We start from the raw sequence: 22,591 nt of genomic DNA, 5'->3' as shown, positions 1-22,591 counted from the left end.
CAATCTCTTTTTCTGTGGTCCCCAAGAAACAAGTTTTCCTTAAATATTTAATGAGTAAACTTAACTTTAAGCAGGGATTCTAACGAAGCTGAAAGGGCTTCAACCAATCTCCTTTCATATTGGGCTAAACATTAAGCCCTATAATCACCATCTATCTCCAGCAGTTCCTTGCCAGCTTATCATGACAGCATGCAGTTAAATGAAGAGTATACAAGATCAAGGTTTAAAAGTCTAGCTATGTTAGCAGTCTTTCCTTGTAACTACAACGTGAGGACAAAAATGAAAAGTTCAAGCTTTTATTACAAAAGAATTTTCCACTGTGCACTTTCCAGTAATCATTCACGGATGTTATTAGTATGGCTGATTAAAATATTAAATGCATAAATATGCACATTTAGTACAGACCCTGGGTTCTGAGCAACCTGTATACAATCCAAAAGTCACAAGTCTTGAGGCATACATGAGGTGTTTTTTGTTTTAATATTTGCTGCCCAGAAATGCCTAGTGAAACTATTTAAGAGGAGAGTGTTTAGGAAGAAAGCTATAGCATCAAAGATTTATTTATTATATTCTATTGACTATCTATTTAAGTCACTAGTGGTAGAAGCACTCTTCCACTACAATTTCAGGCCAAGCATCCCTCTGTTATTCACTGCAAAACAAGTTTTCTGTAGTACTTCAAGAAATTAATTTTAGGAGTTGCTCCCACAAGAGTAAACAAAGGAAATTAAAATAAACTAGTGTATTTGAAAATATTGGTTCACTTCCTAACAATACTGCTGAACAAGAGAATTTAATAATAGAGAAAAGTAGGCCAGAAGACAGAAACACATTTCTGCCCATCTTCCCTCGGGTTTGTTTATGAAAAGGCGGCAGGTATTTTAACAGGTACAGTTTGTCATTTATATCAAGAGTTTTGAAAGAAAAATACTGACAATAGGGAGAAGATCCAAAACTTCTTTGTGTTTAAAGATTTGTGCAATGCCCCCTGCTATTTATTAGTGCTAAAACCACCTACAGATTTATTATGCTTTGCAACTTATATGCCAGAATGAAGAAAAAATTGGATGTGGATTTTTTAGAAATATCATTGTTTATTCAAAGAATCACAGTAGATAGATATGGAAAAGATCAATGGATCATCCAGTCTATCTCCCTGCAAATACAGGGCTGCTCCCTATGGTACATTATCTAGTGTATTTAAGTATATATTTCTGAATCTTTTTTTCCCCTCCTCCTCTTCTATTTTGTTTTTAAACACAAAACTACATAATGTTAATTTATATACTGGAACACAGTGATTCATTTTAATATTGCAGACAACAGCCATTTCTCATTACTAGTATAGGAAAAAAAACTCTTTGGCCTCACAACAGAACTGAAAACTCTAAAGTCTCTTCTGTAAAGTATTTGGTAAAAATGCATCTTAGCAGATAACAGATTCTGTAGATGTTTGTAGAACTGAAGAATGAAAGTCGCCGCTAGATGATATTAGAGGAACACATCCACGGAAGGGACTCTGCGCGTCTACAATATTAAAGCAACAAATATGTTTCACCTGATAGTCAAACTGGTTCACTGGCCCCATTGCAAAGTTATCGGGAGGTCCCCCAAAGTTGTGATTGTTCTGGTTAAATATATGCCTGTTGTCAGGAGCAAATTCCCCACTGTCCTGACTGTTGCTGTCTTCTGATGGAGGAACAATTTCCATTTGACCTGGGGTCGGAGCCATCCACTGCTGATCTGGAGGTGGGTGAGGGGGTTGGTGAGGCATTCCCCATTCTGTTTAGGATTTAGAATACAATTCAATACCAAGTTAGTACCATTTATACGAGTCACCTATCACTCAATGTTCTTGTATTTATCACAAGGTTCCTCAAAGCAACACAGATGATAAAGTTATGAAGAATCATCAATCTACAGACTGTTATTATACTGTCTCAATAATTTCATCAACTAAACAAAGGAAATACAAATAGATGTAGCTGAACATGGCGGGGGGGGGGGGCAGGGAGAACTGAACGGACACAGAGACGCTGTGATTTTGTTTTTATAAATTTCCAGTGACATTGAGTCCACCATAACACTTACAGATTTTGTAAACTGCTAAAGACCTGCTCCTACTTCTCTATTTCTATGTTGTTTCAACTTCCAAAGTAATGAGCTATTTTATTCCTTTGCATGATGGACTTAAAAGACCTATTATGGAAAGCAACTGGTTTTGTGAGAAACCAGTTTCAGAACCACTGAAACCTGCTTTCCAAAGTCTTGTGTCTTGATAATAGATGATTCCCTGGATTCTCCAATATCTACCAGAGGTCCCAGCATAAGCTACAGTCCTAAGTCCACAGTGAAAAGGGTTTAAGGAATAAATTAATAGCTGATATGGCCATAAGCTTTGTCTTCTTAAGAAATCAGTCTAAAAATTATGTCCACTATACAGATATTTATAGACTGTGACAGAACTACCTTGTGACTTTCACCAGTAACAGAATTAATACCTCACCTCTCAGGTTAACTCCTACCTTCCATCCAGTCCTTTAAGAATTCTTTCCATTTTTCTAATTTTTACTGTCCTTCCCATCTGCATCATAACTGGATTAATTACTGTAGCAACTAAAAAGGGTTAACATAGTGTTTCTACTTGGTTGTTCTTTTTTTGTATGTTCAAAGATTGTATCACTCCTTTCACTCTCACTGTCATCCTGGTAGGTCATGTTTAGCTGATTAATCAAACCTTTTTCCAGAGTCAATACTCCTAAAATATTCTAAGGGACAGAATCCTTTAAGTACAGTTTACAAGAGTTATTGTTTATAAGTGTACATGTTAACATTTGACACTATTTAAACACCCAGTTTACTTCAAGTCAACTGACTTGAAAACTTGCAAGTCGCATACAACAGATGCTGTTTTCACTTGTGGAACATGAATCCCTTTAAAATGAATTGTCTGCTAGTTACGCAGTTGGTTTTCAGATCAGCATTCTGCTTTTTTATTAGTAGTGCGTGGAGGACTTTTGGATACAAAAAGAAATTTGGAAGGATATGGAGAAAGATGAAGCTTTGTAGGAACACAGTAAACACGTGAAGAGAACTTTGGCTAGCCATGCATGCTACAATTTAGTTTGTCTGCTGTGACTACTTCTACACAGTATGAATGGCATTGCCTAAATTAAGGGAAGCTGGGTCATATCTGCATCGGCACAGTCTTTATCAGTGTCCAAAAAAACTGGGAAAACAACATATTCTTTGAACGATATACTCAATGATAACAAAATGCATTGGTACATTGTTTCCCATAAACAAAAGGTGTTACGTTATTCTCAGTCCTAGGTCTAAGATGTTTTCCTGTTCTGCATTTTCTGGGTGAGCTTGGGTGCCAAACATTTATAACTATCAGTGAAATGTCTTCCTCACTTTTACCATTCTGTGACTATTTGCAAAAACTACCACTTAAGGTATTATTCTCTTTCACCTCACAGATGAAAAAGCACAGGAGGAAGAACTCACCACCACGGGATCATATGAAAAACAAAGTTGTCCAATAATGACACAGTATTTCTGTGAAAACCTCTACTTACTGTAAAGAAATACAGCTAGAATACACTCTATGTACTGCCACATAGTAATGTTAAAATTTTTACATGTGGCTACAACACCCAGGGCAAGTAGGTGAAACTTACGTGAAACCTGATGGCTCCCTCCCTTTTGTTATGCACATGTAGGAACCGCCAATGACATTTTAAGCCTACTTTTATTAAACATTGCACTTAAACAAATTTGAATAGTCGCAGTGAAAATTGGAGGTGTTATTCTTTCAATCATTTCCAGAATCAAGCACGAAGTGCAGTTTTCACCAACACAACAGAAGGCATGCATGCAGGCTTACTAACTACCTTGCTCACACGTGTCAAAGTGCATTATGGTGTGGTGACGTAACAAACGTTTCAGAAAACAACTTCAGAAAAAGCCTTAGCAGAAAATACCCAATCTCTACCCCATGCTTATTCCCAGTGTTATTTTATGAAGTTTTAAAAAGAAAATGAACTTTTGGCCAAAACTGAAGTTTTCAGGAAGTTATAAAGAACTGAAAATAATCGATACTAACAGAAGTGTTCAACCAACTTTAACTTACAATAACTGAAAAATTATGCAGATGACAATCAGATACGTAAGTCAAAAAGGGCAAATACTAAGTATATGAAACATGTAATAAAAACGTATTTTACACACAGAATTTTGCTCATCTCCTTTTTCAAGATTTTAAGACACCTAAAGCCAACATCTGCCAGTTATATCGTGAACTCATTCTACATGTCAAGATCAAGCCAGGAGCAGGTATCACACTACAGGAGAGGGCAACAGATGCTCTTTAATTCTAAGGCATCCTGTTGCCTTCAGTGCTGCTGTTCCTAGTGCAGTGGGATAAGCAACAAAACACATAAGATGTAAGAATGAGATCCAGGGAAATAATATACAACTGCAATTCACACTTTATCTTTCTACAACATTCAGGAACAGCAGAAATCTTCTGCATAGGTATATTATAAAACCAATTTATTTATTTTATATAGATTACTGAGTTGTGTTATCAGACCTTTGTGTCTGTACTGTTACCCATCTTGCAGAACACCTGACTGGAAAGTAGCAGCTGTGATACTCAGTTAATTAGTTGATGCTACTGGTAGTTTTGCATCTTGAAACCTGAGGGACAGGGCATGTACACACCGAAAAATGTCTGACAAAAATAAAATTTCATTACATGACAAAAAGGAATGAATGGGACGGAAAACAAACCTGGCTGCCACATTCTGTTGAAGTTGGGATCCCCCTGAAAATTATTATGGTTGTTTGGACCAGACTCTATTCCTGAAATATCCTGTCCGTTTGGCATCATTCCTTGTTGTTCCACTACACTCTGTTGCCCTGAGGCTTCTCGCTGAGCAATCCATGCTTGAGCTAATGCAGCCCAGTCAATCTGGCCTAAAATAAACAGAGGAAATTTAAAAGGTTAGTATTCACATCTGAAGCTTAACACTGTTTCTCAATTACATGTCTCATTGCTCAAGAGAAACGGGCAACGTTTACCCTCAGCAAGTACCATGAACACCATTAAAACTTATTCACAGTGTACAGTAAACCAAACTGAAAGCAAATGTCAAAGTGTACATACTGGCTGAAGTACAGTTTCTCTGCGTACATTCAAAATGCCATAAGGCAGATTATTTTAGGTTCACATTAGCACTGAATGGGTGGTAGTAATACACTTTTTTCGTAAGTGAACTAAGTTTGATATGAGAAAGAAATACATATAGCCTTAAATTCTAAATTCATTAAGTGTAAGAATGTATGTAATTATGTGTAAGAATGTATGTAATTATGTGTAAGAATTTTGCAATGTATACTCTTTGTAGAACCCCTGATTTCTGGAATGCTCTTTTATGTTAAGAGTTCTCTCCCCCCTTTTTTTCTTTACTACCATTACTATCAGTAAGTAAATAAATTGCACTCTCAGATGGGGACACTAGTGTGTCTTCTGCTCGTTATCAAGTCAGAAAATCTCTTAACTGAAGTTACAGAAATTGAAGTGATGGAAAGCAACGTAAAACCAGTGTGCCTGATCACTCTGCCCAAGTATTAAACACACACCTCCACTCTCTTTACCCATTTCTGTATTTCTCTTGATACTTTGAATTGTTGTCACCTCACTCTCAATTTAAGGTATATCATGTTCTATTCTTTAAAATGGTTTGGTTTTTTTTTGGTGGGGGAAAAAAATCCAGACAAGAGATCATGATCATCACTGCTGTAACCTAAAGCAAGTATCATACTAATCTTTCGGTGAGAGTTTTTCTGTGTATACATCTGTATTAGTACTTCTGCCACACAGGCACTGAATAAAAGGCAGATTTTCTCAAATAAATGATTCAGCTTGGCTAAAGAACTGACAGGGATACAGATTCTGTAAAAGTACATGTGGTCTAAATGTTGATCTGTATGGCCGGTAAAATGTTGATAATTTATCCAGGATAACTCAGGTTTCTTGCCTGTATTTTGCATATTAAATATTAACTATGTCAAAACATTTGGAATCAATCTATGTTTTCTATTTTTTCTAGTTCAGAAAAGCATCATAAATGTATTATCTTGAGAGCAGCTACAAAAAAGCAACTAATCAGCCATGCTCTGTAACAAAGATTAAAAAATTCAAATGACAACAGATTAAAAATAAATTAATCCACAAAGCTTTCTATATACTTACTTGGATCTTGCTGGTGCTGAAATGACTGCATCCACTGCTGTTGGTTCAAAGGCCATTGCTGCCAAGGTTGTCCACCTTGATCCCACATCTTTTAAGTCTTTATATAGTCTATATTTCAACTAAAAATAATAGTTGTATGTTTAAATAGATGCCCATGAAATATCACATAACTGAAACTTACATAACTGCAGATATAGTTAAGCCTTGCAAAGCAAGCTGAAGCAATGCTGGCTTAATATTTTAAGCTGGAGGAAATGGTTCATCCTTTAGAGTAATATCTGAAAATATTACTGTAAGATTTCAGAAGCCTAGTATGCTTTCTCTGTATTTTCGCAAAGAAATTAACTAGAAAATGATGTTCAAGGAGGGATATGACAAGTTTGTAAGACAAGAACTCATCTGACAATAAATGCAATTTACAGTAAGTCAAAATATAAAAGACATTACTTAAATGATATCTTTGCCTGTTTCTTCGGGAAAAGATGTGTATTTTTCTATAGAAGTGTCATGCAAGGCTGTTAAGCGAGACAAAGGAAAGTCACCGAATGGTAAAACACATCGTTAACAATTGCACTGGAGAACTGCACAGGTACAAGACGGTGTCCACTTGCATTTTATGCATTGTACAGGCTCATTATAATCTCTAAATAATATATGCCTTCAAATCTGAGAAAGAAAAAAAAAAAAAAATCACTGCATAACTGAACATTTACCACATGGTCCCTTAAAACGAGGAGAAATGTTTTTTGGTGCCGTGTATATCCTTACTGAGCAGGCAGCAGCAGTCCCAGGACCTAACAGCATGGGAGCTCCACAACCTGCTTGAAGTGAAGCTCTAGGACCAGCTTTGCCGGAATTCGATGAGGCACAGCAGTCTACCAAGTAGGTACGTCTGTAATGGCATACCAGTTCCTTCTGGTCACTTGTACCTCCTGTGCACACCTAACCTGCTACACACAGAGGATCGGAGAGCAGCCACCTACACTGCTCCAAACACCTTTTCTGAAGACAAAGCCTGGGCACAGTTTTGAGAACACTTCACTCCAGGAACTGCTCCCTATGCCAGCAGGGGTAAGACTGTACCAAGCGCGACTCCCTCTGCCCTTCCCAGTCTGTTAACAACTTCTCAACAGGCTTTCCGCTCTCAATAGAATATATCCTCACGCCATTCAACACACAATCCTTGATATCATGCTATAAAACCATCACCCACATAGGCTGTTTCAAACACTCCAAAGTTAAAAGAAACGGAGGAAAAATTCGTTCCCTGAGGTCACAGGAGCAGCACACAAGACCTAGTCGATGCTTGCAGCCAAGTGCAATACAGAATAGATGAATACAGCCTGTCCGCTTCAGAGGAAGCTAGCTCAAAGCAGCCGGTGCCGCTCGGGTGGCCGGCCAGCAACATAACCCCAGCCCTTCTTACTGAGCAGGACGCACGCAGCCCCACCGGCAGAGCCCGCTTTCGGCAGACACAAGAAGAGCAATTAGAGCGGATCCTGCTTGCAAAGGGATCTCGTGCTTAGCGCTTACACATTCATACAAATAACTGCATGACTGTAAGGAAGAGAGCATCACACTACAAAAATGCACAACAAAAAAAGCTGTACATAACACTGTGGGGTGTTGGGTCATGCAGAATGAATGCAAGCTCATATTTTACATACTTCTGTCAAATTTTATTTTTAATCCGAAGAACTGTAGATCACCTGTTTTGAGACCGCTTACATTCAAGCCAGTACAAAAACTACACACGTATGGCTCAGAAAAATTCAGCTGCAAATCCATTTTGGGGGCCTTAAACAAGACCAGATCAACTTTGGGAACGGTGGGGAGTATTGGGCAAAACCTACTTTTCTACTTTTGCAATCTTTTCTTGCCAAATTAAGTATTTGGTTTTTTTCCTTTTCCATGATATCTTCATGATATTCAAACTTTTAGTAGGTGAAGACAGTGTCCTTCTTTTGGGTTTTTTTGGGTTATTTGTTTTTCTTAAACATTTTGATCTGTACCTAGGAAGTCAACTTTCTTTCACCAGTCGAGAGTAAAGTGGCGGCTAATGGGCACTTAATCCAACATTTAAGCTGGCCCTGCCACTCCTAGCTCTCTGAATACTCAGATATACATATTTCACACACAAAGTATTAAAAGGTAATTTCTCATACTATTTTCACCCTAAAGTAAGAAAAAAGTAAGTAGCTGTTTCTTCCTCGCCTCAATTCATCTTGCCATCCAGAATCCAAATTCTTTCAATTGTCAAAATAAACTTGTTTACATCTTAAAACAAAGTTTTAACAATTGTGGTTCAAGATAACCACTAGCCTTCAAAGCACTGTGCAGCCTCCCGGTGCCGCTCTCTTTGTTTCCAGCTGTTAAATCACACTAACGATAATAATTTCATTAATTCTGGTATCACTTTTTTACCTGAATACATAATACCTTGGAAAACGTTCGTGAAATTTCACTAAAATAAACTCAGCAAAAGATTTAGAAGATTAAATTGTTCCACCAATAATATAAGAGGCAGGTTTGCATATAACTGAATGCCAAAAAAAAAAAAAAATCAATTTTTCGAACAGTTAAAGAAATTGTCAACTTCTCTTATGGAAGTGTAGCAATATTAAGAGCACCTCTACAAATTCAACTGAATTGGAACCTCCTACACACAGTTTTTACTTGATTGGATCAATGAGATTTATTTTTATTGGAATGGCTCTATCTCTGTCCTAAAATCCTGGACATTCAGGATTGTGGTTTTTTTTTTACATGATCCAGCTAACACAATTAGCTTGTAATAAACTTTTGTACCTGTTAAAACACTTACCAGTTATCTGTTTCTCATGGATTCTGCACTGGAAAGGATGTTCAGTATTCTAGCCTTTTTTTCTTTATTCTCTCACTATGGACAAACTGAAGCACTAGTCTGGAGCGTAAGAAGGTCTAAGGTAACAAATTCCTCCAAATCTCCTCTGTATAACCTGTCCCCAAGATAGCAACTACCTTACTATTTTACAAGGCGCTCAAAGAAATTAATTCAACTTTTTTTGTGGGGGAGATAAATTATTCTGCATCTATTATCAACTGGCATCTGCAAAGGTGACCAAGACACAGAAGACAGACACTGACTTAAGGCAGCGGCAGCATTCGTTCCCCTCCTGGCTTCCCTCCTCTCATGCCCTAGGCCGCCGAGGCCAAGTCCGCGCTCCCAAGGGAAGCGGTGCTTAAGGACTTCACCATCTCCCCGTTAGAGAGCAGCACTGACCCAGGCCACCTCAGACTCCTCCGGGCTGCTCCCCAGCACGTTTCAGGTGTCAGCATGGACCTGGGACCCAGCAAGCAGTTGGGACATGTCCGTTCTGGTTTGGAAGGTCAGAGACTTTCATTCAGTGCCAGCTGGCTTCACGGCCAGAGAAAAAAAACAGTCGGGTTTTAGTTGTTAGCAAACATAGCTGCTTCTCCATCACTCTGCAATATAATATGGCCTAGAGTCCTCAGCTTTCCCCAGAGAGATTATTTCACCTTATTATTGCTATTTTGGGAAGAGAAATCAGGTGGGGGAAGTGCGAAGTAAGAGGTCAAGACATGGAGTTGATTTCTATTTTGATGCACAACAGTATGACAAGACAGCAACAACTGTGTAAAACCTTGAAGAACTTCAACATTTGGTTAATTCAATTTATACCATCCAGAGCAGAGTGATTTAAAATCACTGCCATTTGAAATTGCTAATTTTAGTTTGTGAACTGTATTTGAAAGCTTTTAATTCTGTATTGCATTTGTACTTTCATTGTTTTCCTGAAGAAATGTTGATTTTCATTGGCAACTATAAAACATGCTGGCTTTCAAGTACACAGATTTATTACCAAATTCAGTGCAAAAACTTTCTTTACTAAGAAATATGTACTACACAAATACTTAAGCAATTACATCACTTTCTTTATGCATCTGTATATGTACACACAAAAGCCCTTTTTCAACTATCATGTGAAAACTGGCCAAAACTATTTCAGATTTTCTATTTATTTCAACTCATCTTCATTGTTGTGCTATTTTTTGGACAGAAACAGGAACTGGATATGGAAGGAACAAAATTAGCATCTTAACATGTTTATAAAACTAACCTTAAGATATACTGGCTAAAAGAGTATATATTCAAATTCTTTTAGTATTGAAAACTAAATGAGGTATTGTAATATGCACTATTCAAAGCTAGTGAACAGAAGAGGTTTGTTCTAAGGCCTCCTTCTATATGGTGACATGAAACAGCAGGACACCATCACTTTCTGAGAAACAGATTTCCCTGCTTTTTTGCTCCCTGCTTGGTTTCCTGCACTTTTTCCAAGTTTTCACTAACCAGTATACGGTAAACATGAAAAAGGTACTTGATGAAAAGTCTTAGCACTTACTACAGGGAGGCTACAAGCATTTAAAGGTGTTTTATTGTCTTCACAACTTGTTTTGCTAAGCACTGCAGTGTTTAATGGTTTCATCTGCTTTTAAGTTTTAGAGGCAAACTGGCTTTAGCTCTTCATTTTAAGTTATCATATTCTAAAAGGTAGCTAAATAAGTCTTATATACACACATCTATTAAATTACACACACGTAGGCTATTTGATGTTACTCTTTTTATGTAAAAAAGTAATGTAACTTTGTATACTGCTTGTAAAACTTTACTGAAAAGAGTGTAAGAACTTTTCAACAGAAGCTCAATATTGTCCCATCAGACATCACTGGCATTTTCCTTTGCTAGTGATGCTATTTTAAAGGTGTCAAAAATAAAAACAGACCGAGGCAAGTCTTACCATAACGAACAAACCAGATGTGAGAGTTGCCAAAATAACACTCTTGAACCTCAGTGCCATAAACTGGAAAAGGCACAAACCACTTCAAAAAGAACTCATGAAACACAGTGAAGAAAACGTAACCTGTTCTCAGTAATTTTACCTTTACTGCAAGGGATTCAACCCCACTACTGAAGGGGGAAAAAAAACCAAACCCAAAACCAACAAACAATGCCTCTCCCCCACCAAATCAGTAACTTAAAGGCTTGAAACAGCTTTCAAGCCTTTATACCTCTTGTACTAATGTATGTGACAAGAAGCAAACATTATTTTCCTGAGACATCAAGTAGTAATAATGGAGAATCAAAGTCCTCTCCCACCCAATTAAAATCTGCATTGCCAAAACTAACTTAGGATGCTCCCACACAAATTATAGAGTTTTAATTTCTTACAAAGTTCCCAAATCAGCATCACCTGGAAAAAAGAGGCTTCACCTAACACAATGGACAGCTCTAAGCCTACTTCCCACTAGTGACACAAGGCCAAATACACAGCAGAGCATCCAAATTGCACTTTCCACTGGGGGGGGGGCGGGGGGCGGGGGCGATGAATACTGGCTAAAATCTACTAAATTCAAACATTAGCAAGACACTTACTTACTAACAGAGGGGTACATCAACTGAGAAGTCATTAGGACACTCTGGTCACCAGTGAGTACAACAGGTTTTGAAAAGAAAACAGGTTCAAAGAATGGATCCAGTTTACAGGTACCTACTTGCAAAGGAAAATGCAGATACTACCCTCCCTTATCATGATGGGTTAAGGTTCTTTTACTTAGCTCTTCTACCCTCCAATTCAATTGGATATAAGCTTTCTGCTTTCTCTCTCTCTAGCAAACACAAATAAACAAAAGAACATTTATTGGTGCTTCAAGAGCCATTCCCTAATGTCAGATCACAGAATAGGAACCTGAATCTATTAAAAATCTGTTTACCAATGAAGAAACAGAAGCCAATTCAGGATTCATTTTGTTTTATACAGAAACACAATCACATGGGAAAAACACCCAGTCAATTCACATTTAATTTCTGTTGCATGTACATAACATTTTATGAAAAGTTGATGTGATATCTCAAAATTTTGCTAGAGTTTTTAAGAGCAGATATGTTCTGTTTATGTTTAAAGAAAAAATCCTATTCAAAGGTTGGATGTACTGGAACTTTATTCAAAGGCAGGACCTGTTGAAGTTTTATTATAGTGAATTACTGGTACTAAAACATGCCACCTTTGCTGGTGAAAGCTCCCCTGCTGGTGATAAACGCTGACATAGTGGCATAGATAGGACTTACCTTGATCTCCAGCAAATAGCAACCTCTGAGAGCCAACAGCACCCAGAAAAATGTAAAGTTGGTGTCAAACTCTCTACTATACTTCAGTATTTTACCCAACAAAAAGCTGGGTTAAGACAGAGAAAGAAGAGATATTTTTAAAGGCACCTTTCCACTCTTCTTGATTGTGATGTGCATCTCAGCTATGGATTACACTTCAGTGTTAACCTGTTCTTTTAGGAAAAAAGGCATCTCCTTCAACCTGCCTATTTGTCTGCAAAATAAGGTATTTTCTGATATGGTTATATGATGTGTTCAAATGCACCACACACACTGAGAAGTACACAATTAGATGCTACTTACCAGTAAACAGAGTTTTGAGTGATAATTCATATGCTCACCTTTAACTCTGGCAGACTCTCCCCAGCACTCCCCACAAAACACAGTTACCTTGAAGCAAATTACAGACTTTCACACCAATGGGAATGCCACCCCATCAAGTAGAGCATGGTTGCATGACGACTTCCCAGTGGCACAGTGCTTGGTGAAGGCCCCCATAGTTAGTTGCCCACTGATGTCAAAGATGGGCCCGTTTTTCAGACAAGGCCACCAACAGAACTTGAGCTCTAACAGACTCGCTCAGATTCCTCGGACAACTCTACCTCGGCAGTTTCACAGTGTAAGCTCATAAAATCTGTTATCCAGTTCAACAGCACTTATACAGAGGTAACTATGCTCGGACCTCTCAATAAGGGAGAGGAGCAACCTTAGAGGAGTGAGGCTCAGTCCTGTGAATGTCAAAAGACAAAGCCCACTTGTCATCCTGGAGATGCTATTTTCCTTCCATGCCTTATGCCATCCGCTGCAGCAGAACTGAAAAATATCAAGAAATTTCCCCTGGAAAGATAAGCAAGACCTGCCCCGAAATAGAATTTAATAGAGCTAATGGATAATCTGAATTGTTCCAATTCATACAGATAGTCCAAGACAAGAAGCACATAGACTTAAAAAGTTAGCTCAGCTCCAGAAAAGCATCAGGAAGATAACTAACCATACCTAGTTGGCCAGATGAGTACATCTAGCAGATTCTCTCTTGCTTCTTCTAAGAACCTCCTGTCATTGTGACAATGTGCTTTGCCCCAGTATGAATGTTACACAGCAACAGAACTACACAGAACACCTTACACATCAACAGCTTCTGCAGAAGAGGAGGTCTGGAGATTCTGAACGGCTTGTCCCAGGAAATTCGTGGAAGTGAAATATCTTGGCAATGAAAAACAAGTATTCTTTGGAAGATGAAATTAAATAGGATATTTGTTAGAAGCAAGATTACCTCAACTCCAAGAAATCAGGAGACAGGCCAGGACTCAGGCCGTCCCTAGGAGGAAAGTAGCAGGCCCCTTCTGCTGTGTCATGAGCTGAAGAGATCAACTCCTACATCAACATCATTTGACCAGATATCCAGGACACAACCTGGCAGTCTTGTTTATTCAACCCTGTAGACAAGTAGACTAATGACAGATGATTCTGGAGCCTACAGAACCAGAACCAATAATCAAGCATTTTCTGACACAGAAGAGAAGCTGTTGCATCATCTTTCTGATAACGTTACTCATCATCCCTGAACGGCAGGTCCATATGTGACGTGAGATGGCCTGACAAGTTTTACTTGCAATCTGAGCTCTAATACGTAGCTGCAGAAGTTCTTCTGGTGACTAAAGATCTTGTCTTGCAGGCCTTCCAAACAGCCACTGCATTTCAGCAAAGAAGTATCCATTACCTAAATAAACAAAGAAGCTGAAACCGCAGGCCATCATGCATACTTTGAGAACACCTACACAGCTAGTCTTTGGACCCCAGGGTTTAAAGACAACACACTCTTTTTGATATTCCATTCATAGGTCAGATATCTAGGTAAAAAAACAGATGTTCCATCTCCTCTAAGATAACCTGCCACTGCAGCCATGACTTTTTGACTATCTTTAGGTCTACAGAGTAGCTGATGGGAAGGACCCCAAGAGGTAGGAGTCCTGGTTTGTAATAAACTGCAAGTACTGTTTTTGAAACAAATTAATATTAAATAAACAGTGTCATTAGCTAGGTAATCTTTTGGCATGAGCTCAAGACAACACAAGCAGCAAAGGTACATCAGTCTCTGTTTGATGTCTCTGTGGAATTCCTGGGCTGCAGGGAGTCATCTGTGTCACACCTTGAAAAGGATCTCAAAAGCACCACACACTCTGTGGGCAGAGCTTCTCTGTCCCATATAGGCTTAGGCTCTGGAGATGGACCTAAAGGAAAATTGAGGTCTCAGAAGCAGACGTCCTTGAAATCAACAGCCTGATCTCTTGATCTTTTGTGTGAGCGCCTTTTTCTAATGTAAGGTCTTTTCATTCAAGGTAGTTGATATTGACTCCATGAAGTTTCAGCACAGTGACTGAAGGTTTATGGTGAATTTCCATGGTGAATTTTGTGGAACCATTCAGTTGCAAACAGGATAAATCTAACCATACATTCACAACACCTGGAGCAAAGCAGCTAGCAGAAAGACAGGAATCAGACCAATGCCACCAAGAGTTCAAGCTGAACAGTGCTGCTTGAGAGCTGTTTTTTCCCCCTCTTCCTCCCACTATGCTATTGCTTCATCAAGATCATGATAGCATAGACATCACTGATGAGGCTGGAAGGACTAGTGGATAAATACTCTAAGGATACAACTCCAACAGTTCACATGTTTCTCCCAAGGAATTACATAGAGCAGCTCATCCATGGTATTACCGACATCCAACCAAGCTGGAATCCAAAGTCAGTAAAGGGCACAGACTGTATAAACTCCAAGAATATCTATCTCAACGTGCTCCAAACTGGAAGGAAACATAAACTGAGCACTTCTTCCACGACCGTGTCACTGGAATAAAGAATACTTTACTGTAAGAATCTGTACACAACAGGTGTGACTGAAAAGAGAGATGCAAAGGAAAAATGGCTTTGCACACCTGGAGGAGTCCCTCTACCAAGAAGAAAAATTTAATGCAGAAAGGGTGCCATGAGAATCATCAGCTGGTGGTCTTAATGTGGGAGACCCAGGTAAGTCAGAATACCTCTGCAGCTGAAAAGATCTGGGAGTACGGAAAACCACTGCACCCTATGGACCCGCGTAGGAATGAACTCCAGGAGTTACTACAGAAGGGCTGCAGACACACATTCACTCAGAGTCGGAACAAACGCATACCATCACTCAGACAAAAACATAACAGCTTCCATTTTATTTGGGAAAGTGAATATTTACCACTATATTATACTCAGCTGCTGATTATAAATTAAACATTTATGGGGTGAGTTAAGTTTGCAATAAATCAGAAAAAAAAGTTAAAATAACTATCTTGACCGCTAGCTACTCTGTTTCACCCATCCCACCTTTAGTTGGCCAAAGACTTCTCTAGATCACCCTAAGTTGTTGCAGGTAGTTAATGCCGAGATACTGTGCATCTTTTCTCTCCCTGAGAACCAGAAGTTACGCCAACGTGCCTGCTGAGATCTGTTAGCAAGACACCCCGTCAGAAAATGTGTAAAATTCTTCCAGCCCATTTACAGTTGTGTATCACTAGAATGCTGGAAGTCAACTTTAGGTACTCCACTACGTTTTTTAACATCAGAACTATTCTTTCTCAGATTGAAGAACAGAGGCTTTCCAAATGCGTGACCAAGACCCAAAATACAGAACCAGAAAAAGAACTGAAGAAAACAGCTTGTTCGGTATCTACAAAGTCTTCCAGAACCTGGTTCACACGTCAGCATGTCTGACTAATATTATTTACAGTGCTACCAAGATGAAGCAGGCTGAACAAAGGCCAAATTAAAAAAAAAAAAAAAAAAAGTACTATGAAAACTTCTTCAGTGAGTCATTCAAGCAGTGTAGCTTCCAAGGTCTGTTATTTTAAACTTAAATCCACATATCCACTGAGCTGAAGCCAACCCTTTTAAAAGGCCAAAAGAACCAGATGTTGGCAACTCAGGTATCATTTACTTATTTTTTGTATTTTGAAGACATAAGGACAAAAACATGCTTTGATTATCATAAAGCACCAAAACCACTGCTAAAACATTCACTATCACAGAAACATCATAGTAACTTAAGTAGTTTGAGTCAGAACTCTTTTGGGGTGGGGGGGGGTGGGGGGAGTCTGATCTGATTATTTTTTGCACTTATCATTCCACTAGAAGACCTGATCCTAGGTTTTTAATTAGTCATATAACACAGCATTATGTTTTTTTCTGAACTGTCCATCTGCAACTTCCTCCTTGATGAACATGCTCTGTACAAAAAATGAATAGTACCAATAGCTAAATAAACAAACAACTATTCCTCGCTGCTCATGAGCCAATATTACCCTCAATGATAAATACGGTTATCACTTAAGGAAGAGAGATCAGCTAGTGATCAAAGTAAGAACATTGAATAAAACCTACCCACAGAATTATTTGTTGCCAAATGCAAACTTATCATTATCACGTACCTCAGTCATGAAAAGAAGGGAGACTAGACACTCTTGTCTGCATAATATCTTTGCATAATCCTGCACCTAACTGAAAATCAAACATGGTTAAGACACTACCACTACAGGTTATATGGCCAGTTGCCCACTAAAAATTTGTGGAACTGTGCTAAATTTGTAGTCTCTTAAGCCCTGCAATACTTTGGAGCCCAAAAGTGGAGAAACCACTCTTTCAGAGCAGGAGTTTGCATGTCACATGTGACAAAAAACAATACAGGAAGCCTCGTAATGGCATAATAGCAGAGATGACACAAGGTTTGCTGCTGCCCCAGACAAATTAAATATCAGTAGCTTGTCTTCTGATTTGTCACTGAATTGTCAGCAACCTGTCCCTGGACAAGGGCGAGCCTCCCAGTTCCCCCTGTGCAGTCAGGGGTTGCCGCAGCATCTGTCACTTCCGCAAGAGGCACCATCTCTCAGCCCGGCCTGACTAGAATTCGAAAGGGGTTTCTTACTCCTACACATGATACAGCTATTCAGCTGGACTGGACTGTTATTTGTAACTCTGTCTTTGTAAAATGGCGTTTGAATGCTGTCTGCTAGTAGACATGCCTTATGCTTTGAAGACTACTCTTCCTCATCTTCAAAAGGTGGCTGACCCTTTGCCTTAAAACAAATTATTTAGAGCATCCCTTGCTCCCTGTATCCCACACCTTTCAATAAAGATTGTTTGCATACAAACATTTACAGGTATGACAAGAAATGAACAACAACCAAGGTGGCTGAATACTCTGTAATTTGTTTCAGAAGCTTGGTATATTTCAGCTGGGGTAGCACATCATAGAATTATCCAATGGTTTGGGCTGGAAGGGACCTTCAAAGACCACCCAGTCCAACCCCCCTGCCCTGGGCAGGGACATCTTTCACTAGACCAGGTTGCTCAGAGCCCCGTCCAACCTGACCTCGAACACTTCCAGCGATGGGGCATCTACAACTTCTCTGGGCAACCTGTCCCAGTGTCTCACCACCCTCACTGTAAAAAATTTCTTCCTTATGTCCAGTCTAAAGCTACCCTCTTTCAGTTTAAAACCATTGCCCCTTGTCCTGTTACTACAGGCCTTGGTAACAAGTCTTCCTCCATCTTTCTTATAAGCCCCCTTTACATACTGAAAGGCCACAATAAGGTCTCCCCAGAACCTTCTCTTCTCCAGGATGAACAACCCCAACTTTCTCAGCCTTTCTTCAGAGGAGAGGTGTTCCAGCCCTCTGGCCATTTTTGTGGCCCCATGCAAAGCCCAGCACATCTCATCCAAGTTTAGTTCAACACTGAACTTTGTGGGATCGTCTAAAAAAGTACTGAGAATCTGTGTGCATAAGCGCTTGATGCAAAAAGGCTTGCAAACCTGTGGTCTGTTTAAGGATCGATTTAGAAACATCTGGCATTTGCCGAGCTACTGAACCAGGTTCAGGTATCTTAAAAACGCTGCTGCGTGTGATGATGATGTTAATTTTAGTTCTCTGGAGCCCTCCAGTGGAACGACCTCACGAGAATAGCCATGAAACCCACGAAACAGCACAAATATCCCACAGAGACGTTTTCTCTGCAGGAGCCAGGCTGTTGACACCGTCAACTACCAAATCCCCGTGCACGTGTTGCTGCCTAACGAGGGTACCGGCTAAACCAGCAGACGCTCTCCCCTGCGGCCCGGCGGGCGTCGCTGCACTAGCAACGGCAGCGCTCCTTCGGCAGGTCCCGGGCCAGCGCCGCGCTGCCCCCGCCGGCCTCTCCCGCTCACCCCGCAGGGCGACGGCACCCACGGCGGCTTCACCCCCGGCAGGGGCGGGGCCGGGCCCCCCGCTCGGCCCCGGGACAGGCGCACCGGCGGGTAACAGGGCCCGGCCCCGGCGGACACCGGGGACCCCCGGCGGGGCGGCGGCGCATGCGCGCCGGGCGGGACGGGGCCCCGAGGGCTCCCCGGCGCCGGCCGCCCCTCGTCCCCCCGCCGCGCATGCGCAGCGGGCCGCCCGGCCGGCCGGCGGGGCAGGCCCAGGAGATCGACTCTTCCCTTCCCGTCTAGGCCGACGGTGTCCGCTCGGGGCGGCGCGGCGCCGCCGGCTCCTCACGCCCGGCGAGGAGCTGCCGCCACGGCGCGGGGCGCCCTCCAACGCCTCCCGGCTCGGCCCGGCTGGGGGAGGAGGAGGAGCGAAGGGGAAGATCGGGTCAGCTCGACACCCGCCGGCCCCCGGGAGCGCTGGCGAGCGCAGCCTGCCCCGCTACTTACGCTCTCCCCCGCCTCCCGCCGCAGGCGTTGCCGCTGCTACCGCTCCGCCGCCGCTTTCTCCCCTCTTTCGCTCCTCGTCTTCACGAACAAGACAATATGGCGCCTACTGGCGCTCACCCGGAAGTAAAACGCGTCACGGTGTTGACCCTTGCCTGGGACACGCGAACGCCTCTCGCCACCATCTTTGCTAAGGGCTGGCGGCGGGCGGGCGGTGCCTCCCTTCCTCCCTCCCCCGGGGGGGAGTGGGCGGCCGCCGGCAACGCCCCGCCGCCGCCATCTTTACTGTGGGCAGCCACACACGTTCCGGTCGCCGGCCGCTCTCCATGGCAGCCGCGGCGGGGGAGGAAGGCGGGACCCTCCCTCGGCCCTCCTCACCTCACCAGCGCAGGACGCCCCAGGGGCCTCCCCGAGGCCTCCCGCGGGCGGGCTGCGGGGCTGGAGCGCAGCCGGGAGCGGTGGGAAGCGACCGGGGTTCACCTTCCCGCCTGCAGGCGTTAGTGTGAGGAGACCCGGGGGAAGCTCGTCAGCTCGGCGGCCGCCGCAGGTAACTGCTAGTCAGGGGGTGGGATCCGTGGCTGCGGTGCGGAGGGCAGAGCCTGCCCGCAGAAGTACGTAAAGCTGCTTCAGTAAGTGGATGTAGCTGTGGGCAATGGTACCGCGTTGAAATAGGCGAGTGACTGGCGCGTTGCAGAGCCGCAGGGTGTCGGCGGTCTGGGTACGTCAGGTCAGCGTATGCGTGCCTGGAGCACTCGCGGAGCAGGACAGTCCTTTCAAGTATTCAGAACATCCAAGTTAACTTTTAAGTTGCCGTGAGATTTACCTTCAAATTATCCTTCTGTTTTAATGCATGAAGATAAACCAAAATCATCCTTGGTAAATAGCTCTTCTTGTGTTGGCATTGGGGTTGATTCTGTAGGCAAGGACTCGGTGGCTGCATTGCTTTTTGTGGAACAGATTTTCATTAGCTAGCACATTTCTTACTGCTGTGATCACTGCTTTTCCTTCTTTAGCGTCGTCTGATGTAAATGCCTAAAACATCCATAATCTCTCTGATCATTGGATAAAGTAACATTAATACCCACAAGGAGTAAAAGAATAAACTAACTTTTATAAATCTATAGAAAATGGAAAGCTTCGAGAAACTTGTGCTTTACTTCATCTAATGATTTCATTGTAAGATTTGTTGGTGCCACTTACGCTACATATTACTGTTAACTGGAGTGTTCTAGACTTTTCCCTTTTTGTGTCACAAGGAATGGCTGGACCGAGAATGCTTTCCATGGACAGAAGCGTTCTGGAAGTTTTAAGTCTGCCCAGCGTCAGCTGACGCGCAGCTGGAGCCCTGGAGTGGTACTTCTGGATGGGCAAGCTTTAAGCTACTACTGAAACTGGGGACGTGAGGGCGACCCACTCTTGGTCCTGGTCTTATCACAGCATTACAGAACTCAGTTCTTGTAAAGGGAACAAACTGTCTCTTAATCTATGACCCATGCCACAGATGGCAAGCCAGGGAGAAACAAGTGGCGTAGCTTAAGTGTTCAAGGATATGGACTCACCTCTGGGTAGCTCTTCCAAGTGCAGTGAAGTTGTGACACAAGATGAAAGAAAAAATATTCTCTCTTTAGTTGGGAAAAAAATGGAAGCTTTGTGAACTCGATTGTACAACATACAGCTTATATTTAAACAATATAGTTTTCCAAATGGTTGGATGTTTTATTTATACATTTGTGTGTATATATACATACATACATATAAATACATATATAACACAGATGAGAAGACAAAATGAACAGAAGACAGATGGCAGCTTTATTCCGAGAAACTTGTTAAAGCACTTGGTAGATTGGAAAACTGACCAGACTTTTTGTTGTTTAAATACAGTCTCTGTTTGAGGCCCTGTTTACTTAGTAACATTTGGAATTAGAAATCCACAAATAAAGTATACAATGTATCAGTGCTGTAGTAAAATTCTAAAAATATTATTTGTTATTTAAATACCTGCAGATGAGTTAGACTATTAGAAACAGATGAAAAAAGTAAATGAATGAAAACAAGATGAAACTTTTAACATGCTTGATTTATTGCTCACAAGTATTTCAGACTTAGCAACAGGCTTTTTTGATTACTTGAATTGTCTTTTGTATAAGTGGAAGCACATATGAACATATCGGGGATTATCCTTGTGCATAAATGACAGTAGAATCGGAACTCAACTTTGTGAGATGGCCAAATAGGGAATGGCTGCCATTGACATGGTGGTTTCATTACAGAGTTCACTGTAACGATCCCCAGGTTACACAGCTCAAAACCAAAAATCTAGCCTAGCAAAGCAATGAGGTAAGTGCTAAGGAGTCATAAACCTACTCAAAATAAATGCTTTTCTGTTTTCTTTTAAAAGCAATACTGCACCTTTATATTTTGTACTAGAAAAATATTGGAAGCTGCAAGAGATGTAAGAAACATTTTTGACACTTACAAAGTAGTTTTTCTACTAATATCAATGAAGACAGAAGTATTTATAACTTTACATAAATGGAATGTATACCAAGTAGTCTTAAAGTAGTTACAATGCATTGCAATTGTTTTATTATAACAAATAAATTCACTTAGACTTTTTATATAATGTTGTGCAAAGGAAGTGTTTTGACTTGCACTAACAGACTTCTGTCTGAAAATATATTTTATAATCTCGGTTTACAAAAAAAAATAGATTTTTGAATAATCACTTTCCCACTGTTTCTGCTGTTTATTTATACACCAGAGGGAGAGGTACGAACAGCTAAAACAACTGGCAAAATGACATCCTAAGACACAGCAAATAGCTACAGAAGCAAAAATAATCCATTCTAAAGTAATTAGACTGAAATGGTTCTACTGAAAATTAGCGGCATCTCTTTCATGTAGATGTAAAAATCTTTGTACAAATGCATAAATGTGTACAAGGCACAGCAAAAAAGTTTCCAGCTGATGAAAACTGAGTAATTTCAAATTTTTGTTTAGTCAGGGCTGCTGTGAAGCTGTTTTGTGAAGCATACTACCACTTTTTAATTAAAATCAGATTTGCTAATTGTTGCTAACATGAGTTGTATTCAAATGCTTTGTTCCCATTTTAGTACATCTTAAAGTTTCTCCTCAAGAAATTATTCCTTTCCAAATCTTAGTTTGTTACTAATATGTTCAGATAAGATTTTTATAATGGGCTGAGAACATAGACACGTTAATTTCACATCCCTTTATGATTCAGTTCGTAGTCGTATAAAAAAGAAGTCCAAAGAGAAGCAAATGGTGAAGTTAAGACATTTCAGCCTTTTAATGAATTTATAAACCACTCTCACCTGCTACCACTTGAAATCCATAAGGAAGAGCACTTCATTGATAGACACAGAGGGTGCAGCTGGGAATAGGGGAGGAAGGTTTGGCAGACTGCATGGATTTCATTTTC

At 40.9% G+C, this 22,591-nt stretch overlaps 1 protein-coding gene and 1 long non-coding RNA gene across 3 annotated transcripts in view; one reads left to right on the top strand and one right to left on the bottom strand.

The window, feature by feature from the left end:
* PNISR (PNN interacting serine and arginine rich protein) overlaps positions 1-19,301 on the bottom strand; it is a 32,005-nt gene extending 12,704 nt beyond the window's left edge. For both annotated transcript variants that reach the window (XM_087774376.1, XM_087774375.1), the window contains exons 1-4: positions 19,150-19,301; positions 6,263-6,381; positions 4,798-4,983; positions 1,559-1,782 (exon numbers count right to left, since the gene is read on the bottom strand). In XM_087774376.1, coding sequence (XP_087630502.1) covers positions 1,559-1,782; positions 4,798-4,983; positions 6,263-6,350 — 498 coding nt within the window. In that variant the 5' untranslated portion in view covers positions 6,351-6,381; positions 19,150-19,301. The remainder of the gene's footprint in view (positions 1-1,558; positions 1,783-4,797; positions 4,984-6,262; positions 6,382-19,149) is intronic.
* Positions 19,302-19,416: 115 nt separating this feature from the next.
* On the top strand, positions 19,417-20,854 carry LOC148053400 (uncharacterized). The gene is made up of 2 exons (XR_015708160.1): positions 19,417-19,693; positions 20,403-20,854. It is a non-coding gene; the product is annotated as an uncharacterized LOC148053400 (long non-coding RNA).
* Positions 20,855-22,591: the final 1,737 nt, after the last annotated feature.

The sequence above is a fragment of the Nipponia nippon genome, unplaced genomic scaffold (assembly GCF_047370975.1).
Source record: "Nipponia nippon isolate SJK-2023a ecotype South Korea unplaced genomic scaffold, ASM4737097v1 scaffold_4, whole genome shotgun sequence".
NCBI classification, from domain to species: Eukaryota; Metazoa; Chordata; class Aves; order Pelecaniformes; family Threskiornithidae; genus Nipponia; species Nipponia nippon.
This window is presented reverse-complemented; position numbering and strand designations above follow the sequence as displayed.